This window comes from Thamnophis elegans, chromosome 12 (genome assembly GCF_009769535.1).
Source record: "Thamnophis elegans isolate rThaEle1 chromosome 12, rThaEle1.pri, whole genome shotgun sequence".
In the NCBI taxonomy this organism is placed as follows: Eukaryota; Metazoa; Chordata; class Lepidosauria; order Squamata; family Colubridae; genus Thamnophis; species Thamnophis elegans.
Genome location: NC_045552.1, coordinates 37228017 through 37241008, shown reverse-complemented (window position 1 = coordinate 37241008; position 12992 = coordinate 37228017). Strand labels below are relative to the sequence as shown.

The 12992-nt window shown below is 46.8% G+C and overlaps 1 protein-coding gene across 1 annotated transcript in view; it reads left to right on the top strand.

The window, feature by feature from the left end:
* Positions 1 to 12992, top strand: part of EFNB1 (ephrin B1) — an 89711-nt gene that overhangs the window by 51133 nt on the left and 25586 nt on the right. The window contains exon 3 of the mRNA XM_032227968.1: positions 12308 to 12400. Within this exon, the coding sequence (XP_032083859.1) occupies positions 12308 to 12400 (93 nt within the window). The remainder of the gene's footprint in view (positions 1 to 12307; positions 12401 to 12992) is intronic.

The window sequence follows — 12992 nt, the reverse complement described above, 5'->3', positions numbered from 1 at the left end:
TTGTAGTGAAGTCATGAGGAATCCATTACATAGGACGTGGGTGAGGTAATCCTGTATAGAAACAGACTCAGTCACCCCTCTGGATCCACCCTTTGAAAGACTGGCTGAACCATTCCAGTCGTTCTGCCTTCCACTTAGCCATAAGATAAGACTTGTGGGGCCTTCCAGACAGAGGTGGGATTCAGCAGGTTCTGACCAGTCCCGGAGAACCGGTAGCTGAAATTTTGAGTTGATCGGAGAACCGGTAAATACCACCTCTGGCTGGCCCCACCCCCACCTATTCTCTGCCTCCCGAGTCCCAGCTGATTGGGAGGGAATGGGAATTTTGCAGTAACCTTCCCCTGCCACACCCACCAAGCTATGCCACGCCCATCAAGCCACATCCACTAACTCATGCCATGCCCACCAAGCCACGCCCACAAAACTGGTAGTAAAAAAAATGGAATCCCATCACTGCTTCCAGCATGTTGGTATTCACATTGTGCTCATTGATTACAACATGGAAAGGATACCAGATGTAAAGAGGCGAGTTCAAAAAAAAAGAGGAGCCTTAGCAGAAGAAGCTCAAAATCTCCATCTTTCACGAGGGAGCTGAACATCTTTCTACACAAATCAGTGAAATTGCAAGTTCAGGAGCTCCACCATCGCCCGGAAAGGCATTTGGTTTGGCGGCTTCTGTCTGTGAAGCACATCTGATCACACAGTACAAATAATGTGGCCAAGCTGAGAAATATCAGTAGCCTCATCAGTGTCTGGTTTCCTCCGCATTTTTTGGGTGTTCCTCTGAGATGTCAGCTTCAAGGAAAGTTGGTTAGGGAACCGAAGTCCCGTCTGTCTTTTCTCCTGCATCAACCCACCAAATGAACGGAGAGCTGATTCAGCAGCGGGAGCCCATCTGGATGGTTTCTGTGGGCTGCAACTAGAGCCATGAGTCATCCTCTTGGCATTAGGAGGTCCTGAGGCTTCATTAAGATGAGAGAGATCATCTTAATGTTCTGGAATTATTTTTTAATTGCTTGTAGACTATCCATTCCAATCTTGAAACAGTCGAAGTAAGCAATAACTAGCTAAGCTTGATGTAGATCAGATGTGATTTTCCAGAATCAGAGTGGTTTGAAAAGTCATCAGGTGGCAGCTACATTGGGTTGAAAAATACCTTGGATTTTATTTCTGATGAATAGAACTGCATTGACGCCGTCTTGCTGACTTCCAGAAGGTTGTGCTTTCACTGAGAATGATCGAGAAGTTTGAATACGTGTGAATGCAGGCAAAGGCTAAATGCAGTTTAGCGGTGAGCAGAAAGGTTCCTTCAAGGTGCCTTTTGGATCATCCCATTTTTGCAGTAACAATTGCTTCCTGCAATTCGCGCCATTAGGATGCATAAGCAAAGATTTATTATAGCAGCCCCCCCCCCCCAAATATCTCCCTTTGCTACCCAAATGCAAGTCATGAAACTTGACTTATCCTAATTGCAAAAGGAAGAGTAATGGAAAGACACAGAATAAACATGTGTAGTGCAAAAATAACCTTGGTTGATTTCTATAGGCTTTCCCCTGTCTACGTTTGTGTTAGATTTCTTCCTCTTCTCTCATTTCCCTCTCATGTTTATCTAAAGCAGGGGGTTCCCCCCCCCCCGGCAACCCCTGGGCTGTGGCCTTTTTGGAACTGAGCTGTGCAAACAGCAGGCAAGTGCATGCACACAGCTCCAATGGCACAAGTGGCGTGGATTTGTGCCTGCCACTTGCACAAACGGAGTTTCACATGCTCGCAAGAGTGCCTTGCTGCTTATGCAAATGGAGATGCCCACACGCTTGCCTGCCACTTATGCGAAACCATTTCCTCTCTCCCCACCACGCAAAGCTGGAAAGGTCGGGGACCGCTGGTATAAAGGGAAGAATGCATAGTAGGGATCCCTCTCCCCCCACCCCCAATCGCCATGGGTGGCTTTGCCCCTTAAAAAAAGCCATTCAAAACTCCAGGATTCTAGTTCAGACAAACCTCCAGATTCCTAGCCTTTGTTTAATGTTCTCGCTAGCCCAGCCTTGGACATTGGTCATTTCTCATCTTGTGTCTCTCTGCTTGCAGAGAGGGGAGTTTTGTTTCCTCTGGGAATTAGAGATTAAGAGACTGAACTGTACCTCCTCTTTTTCCAGGAGTGCCTGGAAGTCTCTCAACACTTATTGGAAGCAACAGCGAATGGGTGCAAAATGCTGCTCAGCAGACAGCTGCCTCTCTGAGTGCCTTGGGAGGCTTGTGTGCACTGAGAGTAAATTCCATTGTTCTCAGGGATGTGTCTCTCGAAGGGTAAATGGATGCAGTCTGCATAAAGGAAAGAGAAAGAAATTCTCAATGAGTCCTTCAGCTGCATTTCTTCCAGAGTGGGGAGGCTGAATTGGTGGCAATGTGGTGCAGTACTATGATGAGGTCCTAGTAGATCCCAAAGGGAACCAGAGCAGGCAGGGTAGAGTAACGGCTAAAAAGGCCAGTGCAATCTCAGGGTGACAAACAACAACAACAAAAACTGGCATTCAGAGACTGGTAATTCTTCCTTTGATTTGCGTTGTTCAGATCCGATGTGGTATTGAGTGCCAGTACTGGTTTGGACCGGTTCGTCTGAACCAGTAGTAGCATGGTGTCCTGGGTCGCTGGAACAAGCAGCGACTCAGGCCTGCCATACCCCTGAACTGGTTCCCCAGTCTCTTCTGCCATCGCACAAAAAGCCCTCTCAGCGAACTGGTAGTAAATTGGTTAGGAACCCAACACTGCTGTAAAGGGAATATGTAGATGCCTGAGCAAGGAGAAAGGAAGCTGTTCTAGCAAACATTAGGTGAAATTTCCCGATGATCACAGCTGTTAAAGAGAGCTTGGTTACTCCAGTATTGCTGACCTCCCCCAGTTCCCTTCTCTACCTTTTGGAGCCAAAGTTGTTTGCTACGTTTGTCAAGAATCTGTTGGATCTTCTACTAGATGTAGAGTTTGCTCCCATTTGATGTCAGTGTAGTTTTTTTGTTGTTGGTCACAAAGTCGTGTCCGACCCGTCACGACCCCATGGACAGAGTTCCTCCAGGCCTTCCTGTCCCTTACCATCTCCTGGAGCCCATTTAAGCTCACACCGACTGCTTCAGTGAGTTAAAAGTCCTCCATTATTATTGTGGTGTGCATCCTGTATACTTTAGCTAACTGATTAGCAAAAAGTTCATCTATTTCCACTGTTTGTGTGAGTGTTCTGTAATATTGTATACACCTATATAAATGCTATATAAAAACCTATATAAATGTTGTATACACCTATATAATTTTCAGGAAGAGAAATTGTTTTCATCCTTGGTTTTTTTTTTCTTTTTAGCTTTGCATTTCTATAGAGGCGTAGTTATTTCTTGTATATAGTGCAATTCCACCTCCTCTTTTATTAGGCGTGTTTCTTTTGATTGACTGGTCTACAGATTCCTGATTCAGTTTCCCGGAGCTTTGATCCAGCTGACTTCCAAAAACATTATTCCCAGTTATTGGGAACTAATCCATCCCCTGCCAGAAGACCCCACCCCATGCAGGTATTTTAAACCAGGGTGTAGGTATCCAAAGTTGTGTCATCAACATCATTCCCATAAGCCAGGGGTCAGCAATCTTAAACAGTCAAAGAGCCACAAAGGTCCTAACCCCCGTTCAATTCTGGAGCCGACTGGAAGTCTGGTTCCCCCACCATAGAGTCTCCACCTAGTGCGGCGTCCTTTTTCCTCTACATATCCTAATCGATTGCGGAGCTGACTGGCGGTAGGGAGCCGCAGTAGAGGGATGAAATAGCCACATGCGGCTCCAGAGCTGCAGTTTCCTGACCCCTGCCCCAAGCCAGTGGTTTACTTCAAAAGTTCTGTGTTCCTTCATTGGATGCCTACCTTTCATTGGGAGTACACAGGAACCCACCAACTGTGTCTCTATCTCTTTCGTTTTGATGCCTAGCTGCTCATAATCTCTGGATACATTTTTCCAGCTCTTTGTCATATCAATCATCCCCCCCCCCCCATGAAAGAGGAAAAAGGAATAATAATCTGTGGACTTAATTATTTTAGTAAATCTCTCAGTTACAACTTTGATCTTTCTTCCTGGGAGACAATATACTTCCCTAGATTGATTGTCCTGTCTACAAATTGCTGATTCAGTTCCCCTGAGCAGTGAGTCTGCTATCATCAACACGTGCCTGCACGTTTTCTTATGAAATCGATTGTTTAGCTGGACTTGACTGTGTTGGATATTTTTCCCCTTCTATGAGTGACAGGTCTCTTTGTCTTCATTCAAAGTTCACTTCCTATTAGTTAATTTTTCCTTACTGTATTCAGTTCAGTTCAGTTCGGTTTAGTCTGAGACACAAGCAACATTTTGTGTGGTTAGACTTGTCTCTAGATTTATTCCCCCCCCAAATGTTTGAATTAGTTTACATTTACTACAGATATAACTTGGGTCTTCTGTGAGCATGAATACATACATGCCACCTATTTATTTCCTTAACCAACCACGGTGAGTTGGTTGTGGCGAGTTGGCTGTGGCAAGGTTAATGATGAAATAATACTTGTTTCAGCTCTTCTTGTGGCTAGTGTTGAAATTCCTTTGCTTCTTCCAGGCCGCCTCCATTCTCAGCTGTTATCCTGCACGTCCCACTGTCTTTCTGATGCCGTTCCTCCTCCCTCTTCCTCCTCTCTTTCCCCCTTTTTCTTTTTCTTTGGCAGTTCTTCAAAACTGATGTCTAAATTCTCCCCCACCCCCAATTGCAACTTATTTTATCTATATTCTTCCTCCTTTTTCTTCTCCTCCACTCCAAATTCCTCCTTGTTGTACTGCTGCTTACATGGCTGCAAGATGTTGCAATTGCTATAAATGCAAGCCAGTTTCCAGTCACCCAAATTGGGATTATGTGAGCAAGAGGTTGGTGGTTAATCATAATGTTGGGGATGAGTTGTAAGTCATTTCTCCAAGGCCATTTTAATTTCAAACCTTTGAGGAAAAATATGCACTTAAATGTGTAGTACATATATGTATGTATACATCAGGGGTGAAATTCAGCAGGTTCTGACAGGTTCTGGAGAACCAGTAGCGGAAATTTGGAGTAGTTCAGAGAACTGGCAAATATGGCCCCAGAGTGGAGTGGGAATGGAGATTTTGCAATATCCTTCCCCCAGGAGTGGGGAAGGAATGTGGATTTTGCAGTATCCTTGCCCTGCCACACCCACCAAGCCACACCCACAGAACCGGTAGTAAAAAAAATGAATTTCACCACTGGTATGCATGTATGGGTTGGTTGGTTGGAATTTATGGATAGTTAACTAGAAAAGAACCATGGAAAATGTTTTTGTACATGCTAACTACAACAAGATGCAATCTGCACAAAGATGGAAGGATTCCAAAATACCCACTCTGGAGGAATGCTCGGGAAGATGACAAAATTGGCAGGAAATGGCCAAGTTAACTTGCTTGATCAGGGACAAAACAAGTACACTTATTCATGATTGGAAACCCTTTGTGGACTTTTTGCTGAAAACAGAAAAACTGAATTGGTGACTTTATAATTCAAAAGTATGGGAAGAAGGCAATTATGAGGCAACCTTAAAGAGGGAGGATAGATGATAAATTTCCTCCACTGAGGAAAATGAAGGATGGCTCCGACCTAGAGCTGCAATTAAGGCCTAGTCCATGGTAATAAAAGCAGCTAAAGAGCATTATTTCTTTGTCCTTATTGTGCCCATAGGGTGCCGGCCAGTGGCTGTGTTCCAGATCACTCGGTCTCTCCTGGGACAGAAAAACTTGGTGATCATGTACAGTAGGGGTCTCCAACCTTGGCAACTTTGAAATTTGTGGACTTCAACTCCCAGAATTCCTCAGTGAGCTGAGCGAGTTGAAGTCCACAAGTCTCAAAGTTGCCAAGGTTGGAGACCCCTGATCTATAAAGGCAAGCAGAGAAATTTGTTCAACTCCTGAGGGAGAAAGTAACTTGGATTCATTCCCACATAGATCCCGTGTGTGGAGCAAGTCCATGTGAGATGCCTGAGGGGAGGCCTTCCCAGTTATCTGGGAACAGTTTGACAGTGTTGGATCTGAGGAAGTGGATAGAGTCTTTGATGCTGTCAGTTCTACCACCTGTCAGTTCAATCCGTGTCCCTCCCTGATGGTGCAAGCAGATGGGTTCAGGCAGTATTGATTAATCTCTGCAGGTGGGGGCATTTTTAGGAGCTTTTAAGGAGGCCCAGGTTTGTCCCCTCCCTTAAGAAATCATCACTTGATCCCACCTGCCTGACAACTTTAGTCTTGTTTCCTATCTTTCCTCTTTAGGAAAAAGTAAGTTTCGTTGTATGTGTATACTGTGTAGATACGTACAATGACAATAAAGTAAAGTACTAGGGAAGATGATTCGAAAAGGTGGTTACTTGGCAGCTTCAGAGGGTCCTGGATGAAACTGATTATCTGGCCCCCTCCTGGTTAGAATTCAGGCCCTGTTAGGGGACAGGAACAGCATTTAGTCAAACCCTACTTGGAATCCTGTGTTCAGTTCTAGAGACCTCACTTAAAAGAGAAATTGCTAAAATTGAGCGAGTCCAGAGACAAGCAGCAAAAATGGTGCAAGTTCTGAGAGACAGTCTGATTCCATGCCAGGTTATGGGACAGAAACACCCTTGGTTGCATGTTGACACTCTCTGGCGAAAGAGGAATGGGATTGTGCGTCCGTCCTTGCTCTCCTTGACCTCTCAGCTTCTTTCCGTAACATTGACCATGTATCCTTTTGGACCAACTGCGGGATTTGGGACTCTACTGTGCTGGTTTGGTTTCTTCCCCCAAGGCTGGTTCTAATCAGTGTTGATAGGGGCCAGGAGGTCCACCATAAGCCCGCGTCCCTCTGTGGCTTGGGAGTCTCTCTCTGCTCCTGTTTAACAGGGTGGGGTATCATCAGTATGCCAATGGGACAGTTCCAGTGGTGAAAGTCAATTTTTTTTACTACCGTTCTGTGGGCGTGGCTTGGTGGGTGTGGCTTGGTGGACGTGGCAGGGGAAGGATAGTGCAAAATCCCCATTCCCTCCCCACTTTGGGGCCAGCCAGAGTTGTCATTCGCAAGTTCTCTGAACTACTCCAAATTTCCACTACTGGTTCTCCAGAACCTGTCAGAACCTGCTGAATTTCACCCCTGGACAGTCCTAATCAGTATGCCAGTCTCCATCCTGGATGACCCAAGTAATGCTGTGGTCTGATACCTGTGGTGGTGGTACCTGTGGTACCTGTGGTGGTACCTTTTGTGGTACCTGTGGTGGTCTGGATGGGGCAACAGGTTTTGGCTGAATCTTGATAAGTTGGAGGAGCTGTGGGTGTGGAAGGTCTTGGGATCCTTTATCATCTTCAGTCCTGGATAGGGTTGCATTGGCCAAGACAGACTCAGCGCACAACTTGGGGGTTATCCTAGACTTGTCATTCCTGGTCAAAGACCAGGTGACGGTTGCGGCTAGGAAGCCTTTGCGCAACTTCCTACTATGTCCTTTTCTGGGTCTTGTGCTCATCACTCATTCCTTGATCATCTCATGTCTGGATTTTTGCTATGTGCTCTGCTTGGGGCAACCCTGGAAGAGTATTCAGAAACTTGTTGGTTCAGGACACACAATGGTGTGGGCCGTTGTGGAGGCTCCACCTGTGGCCTGTGTAACACCACTCACTGTTAAGTTAGCTGCACTGGTTGCTGATCTGCTTCCAGATACAGCTCAGATGTGTTTGAAGCCCTTTATGGGTCTGAGATACCTAGGGAATTGTCCTGCCCCATTGGCACTGGTCCGCCCTTCTCGTTCTGGCAGAAAAGGCCTGCTGCTCTGACAGTCTAGGAGTTTCAGCTTTTCTGCCTCTTTGGAGCATCTTGATCCACCATAACCCCCCCCCCCACCTCTTTGGCCTTCCAGAAGGGCCTTTAAACCTGGGGCTCTGGGGCTGGTCTGCCCCCCCCCCCGATGGAGGCACTCTCGGTTGGGCTGGGGGTTGGTGCAAGGACAGGGAAGGCACCACCTCTGCTCCGCTTGAGCCTGTGGTTTTTGTAAATCGGTACTTAATCCTGTGCAATTTTGTTTTGCTATATTTCTATTTTATTACATCGTAAACCGCCCAGAGTCATTTTAGATATCAAGATGGGGCAGCATAGTAATTTTTTTATAGCAATCAATAAAAAAAATCCTGGAAATTATGAATTTGTATGCGTCCTCCATACATGAAGAGGTGGCATGGCTTGGTGTTTTTAAGCCCCATTGAGGTCCTGCTGCTGGCAAAGTGGGGAGCAGAGGACTTTTGGAAACCCCTCCCCTTCCTCTTTCGCCTGGGCAAGCCAAGAAGGCTCCAGAGGCAGAGCAGGGGAGGTCTGGAAGGAGGCTGAGAAATGACTGAATTCTGGTTTGTTTGTTCTGGCCATTCCCTCACCTGGCACAGCAAAAAGGACATCAGTTGGGGTGAACTGTGATGATATGGGGTAATAGGTCTGCATCTTTGGGGTGTCTAAAGGTAAAGGTTCCCTTCGCACATATGTGCTAGCCGTTCCCGACTCTAGGGGGCAGTGCTCATCTCCGTTTCAAAGCCAAAGAGCCAGCACTGTCCGAAGACGTCTCCGTGGTCATGTAAACGCCGAAGGTGCACAGAATGCTGTTCCCTTCCCACCAAAAGTGGTCCCTATTTTCCTACTTGCATTTTTTACATGCTTTCGAACTGCTAGGTTGGCAGAAGCTGGGACAAATAACAGGACCTCACTCTGTTACGTGGCGCTAGGGATTCAAACTGCCGAACTGCCGACCTTTCTGATCGACAAGCTCAGCATCTTAGCCCCGGAGCCACCTGAGTGTCCCTTTCGGGGTGTCTACAGACTTGTAAATGTTAATGAGGATAACATATGAAATTGGGACCCTTTGAAAACGGAGAAGCTTTTGTTGGGGAGAAGCAAAAAGAGAAGAGAGAAGTGACCAGCTGACTGGTAGGGCTGAGAAAAATCAGCCGATAGTGAGATATTGGGGGGAGCGTGTGTTTTTAACCCTTTGCCACCTGTGACCACCCAAGAATTCATTAGTTCCACTTATCATTTTAGGGGGGGGGGCTGCTAGCTGTTCTCTTCCTTCATCCCCCCTCCGTTTTGATGTCCCTTTCCTCCATCCAAAACATGGCTTTGAAATCAGGAGATCTGTGCCCAGACCCTCCTTCTGCTGGATTACTGGGTGCTCATTGCTCTGCAGCCGTTTTCTGCCCCACAGCTGCCCAGAAGGCGGGCAAGAGAGAGATGCACGAAGCGGCCTTTGTGTGCCTGGCACATGTGGCTTTGTGCTAGTTAAAATTAGGCCGTCATGCAAGGTCCGTACTTGCCTGGAGCAAGGAAAAAGCCTCCCCCTTTCTGGTGCCTTCAAAAGCCCCGTCCTTATGCCTTCCTCATGCGTCAAATATTTGTGCTCCACGGTTGCTGAAACAGCAGGCCAGGCCTCCTGGGGCGTCTCCTGAAACCGTCCATGGAAGAGGGGTCAGCAATCTTTTCATGGCCAGGTGTGATCTCCTGTGGTGGGCTGCAGCCATTGCTTTCAAGATCCAGATACTGCAAAACTTGCATGCTTCTTGGATGAAGCTCTGTAGCAGAGAGAGGTTAAAATCTGGTTCTCTTTTAAAAAGGTGCCTGTGTGTATTTCAGTGGATCTCTTCCAGAGAGACGGTATGTAGGTAACCATGGAGATCCTGTTGTGTAATGGAGATCCTATGTGGCGATCTGGATTCAGATGGAAAACAGTCGTTGGAAGCGCCCACGTTGCACCTGGCGGGAGCTGCTGAAGGCAGATTCCTGGTCTGGGGCGAGCAAGGAGTGGTCCTCACGTGTAAACAGTAACAGGGTTGGAAGGCCTGTTCTAGGGATTCGAACCGCCAAACTGCCGACCTTTCTTATCGACAAGCTCAGTGTCTTAACCACTGAGCCACCTAATCAGGCTGTATACATCCATAAAACTTCCCCTTTCATAGCCAATGGCTTTGTAGCCCTGTTTGCAAGCCTCATATTGAAATTTTTGGCATCCCATCTCCCTCCTGTTTTGAATTTAATTGGTTGCGTCTTACCTTTAATTAAGGGCGACGAAGCAAAAGTTTAGGGTCTCCTGCTTAAGCAGGGGGCTGGACTGGATGACCTCCAAGGCCCACTCCAGCTTTGTTATTCTGTTAAGTACAACTTCTAGGTCACACAGCTCCACACACAAAGACAAGAAGCCTTTGGGAAGGATGAAACTTTGATTTAATTATGGAAATATGAACAACAAAATAGGTGGAAAACACGTCTTTGAATATTATAGCAATATAAAGGGTGGGGGGAGTTAAAATAGGGATAGAAAATAGGGAAAAATAATAATTATATATTAGTATGTTAAGATATACAAAAGGACAGAAAGATGGTTGAGAAAGGAAAGGTGATAATAAAAGGCATGTATAAATAATATGAAAGAATGGAAATGAAATGTAATATTTAGGAATAATAAGACTATGTTTATGTGTACTGACATGTACGTTACCCAGTTACCACACCATTCACGCATTAATATGTATAAAGAATATAAAAAATAAAAAATTGATGGGGGAAAAAAAAGAAACAGGAAGCCTTTGGGGGCTTCTTATGGGGGAGGGGCTTTTCTTTTCAGGTGGTACTTGCTAGGTTTTATTTGGATGAGGTGGGAGAAGGTCCTCCCTCTCTGCTTTGCCTTCACCCCACCCGGGCCCCTTTATTCTCCCACATGCCTTGGGGGGGGGGGTGTCTGCCTGTACTTGCTGCTAATTAGGTTGGGTTCTGAGCAGAGCAGAGGAGGCCAGCACCCTCCTCCCCAAATTTGCACAATGGGCAGAAAGGGGGCAGGAAGGCAGCCCCAGCCTCCCTCCCCTTCCTTCTTGCCTATTTTAAGAGAGAGCTGGTTAACAGGAGGGAGAGACACAAAAGGACCTTCTCTTTTTGGCATGCCCTCCCAGGGACTGTCCTAATCCCTTGTGGGGGGGGGCAGCGGGGGCTGAAGGCTCTGTGTGTGTGTGTGTGTGGGGCTTTTCTTCCTGCATCATGAGTGCCCTGACAGCAGCAGGACAAACAGGGTCTCCATAATGTTATATTATGTAAATATAAATTTGGGATCGCTGAAATGCCACCCTGGGAACCCATCAGAGAAAGTAAATAAGGGCAACAATGGGAAGGAGGGAGGATGAGGAAAGAAAGGAAGGAAGGGTAAAGCAGAGGAAGTAAGAGTAAGAGAGACAGGGAGGGGAGGAGAAGAGAGGAGGAGTGGGGGAAAGGGGAAGAAGAAAAGAGGAAGGAGAGGAGGAAAGAAGAAGGCAGAGAAGGGAGGTTGAGAAGACGGAAGGAGCAAGGTTGTTGCAGAATAAGATGGAGACATGGGGTGGCAAGAAAGTGACCCAAAATGTATTTTATATAAGATAATGATAAACATTAATGGTTAATAGATAAATGTTAGTAGCACTTACAAGAATGTATATTTGTGAATGTATTTGAATGGGAAAAAATAAAAAACTTTTTCAAAAAAATGGAGGGTCTCCATAATGGGAAGGGTCCTCTTTCTCCCAAATCTTGGTAGATCTGACCCCCTCCCCTTTTTGGCCTTCCAAAAGAGCTGAAAACTCAGCTCAGCCTGGTGACACAAAGGGGTGCCCCCTTCTGGAGGTGATTCCTGGATTAGGAAAGACCCCCACTCTTCTTCCCCGTGTACTTTGTGCTCCCCTCCCCCTCAACGCCTTTTGAACAGCACTTATTACCTTTGTTATTTATTTATTTTTGCTTTATTATTTTAATGTGTAGTAGTTTTATTGTTTGTAGGCTGCTCGGAGTTGTCTCTGGACAAGGTGGGCCTCACATACATGTCATAAAATGAAAAAATAAATCTTCAGGCCTCTTGAGCTGGAGGGATGCTGAGGCTCTCGGGACCAGCAGCCGCTTTGGACAGGACTGGCCCAACCTCCCCCTGCAGAACTGGCAGCTCCTTGGCTGAGTGGGAGTGGGGAGGGGCAGGATTAACTATAGATGGAGCTTCCCTCCCACTTCCTCCCTCTTTGACCACTTTAGCCCTTTAAAGAGGGAATGGCCCATTGTGGATGAGAGCAACCCTACCCACGTGGGGCAACCTTCCCCAGAGGCAGTCATGGCAGCTCTGGGCAGGGGGGGAGGCTCTCGGGCCCACCGTCCACCTTGCCTCTCGTGCACTGTGGGTGGAGGAGGGTCCGTCAGTGTTGCACTGTCGCCCTTCCTTGCTTTCCATAGCCCTGACGCCTTTTTTCTCTCTCCTTGCAGCCACGTCCAATGGGTCCCTTGAGGGCTTGGAGAACCGAGAAGGCGGGGTGTGCCAAACACACTCCATGAAGATCATCATGAAAGTGGGACAAGGTGAGTTCTCCTTCCAGGGCCAGTGTGGGTTCTCTGATCTGGACTTGAGCTTGGTGCCATGGTAGGAGATGACCTTTGCGGGCCTTGAGTGACCTGGGTCTTTCCCAGAATGACCAGGGACGTGGAGAAGCTCAGCTGAAGCCCTCTGTGAAACTCCTTTGCATTCCAGACATTTTTGGCCTAGAGACCCATCCATAGCTGTCCTTTCCCCAAACAACTCCTTCCAAATGAGTTTGTTTCTGCCGAGTGGCTGCAGCCCTTGTCCCAAAATAAAGGAGCACCTGATTGATAAGAGGGATTGTCTGCCCCTCTCTCTGCATGGGGTAAAATTAAGTATTCCCCGCTCCCTCTCAGGGGTTTAAATTGCCTTGATTTAGGAAGCTAAATAAAAACTCAGAAAGTAGCAATTGTAAAATACAAAGGATGGAAAAGACATAAAGGGGTAGAAGGGGGGGATTTTGAAAATGTCTTCAGTGCTATCATTTCAAGCAAGGGAGATTGGGCTCCAGCTAGGAAGCCTTTGCACAAGCAGAAGAAAGTTGGGGCGCAGAGCCCCTCTAGGAGAAAGCTGGTGTTCGGAAACTGGTTCCAA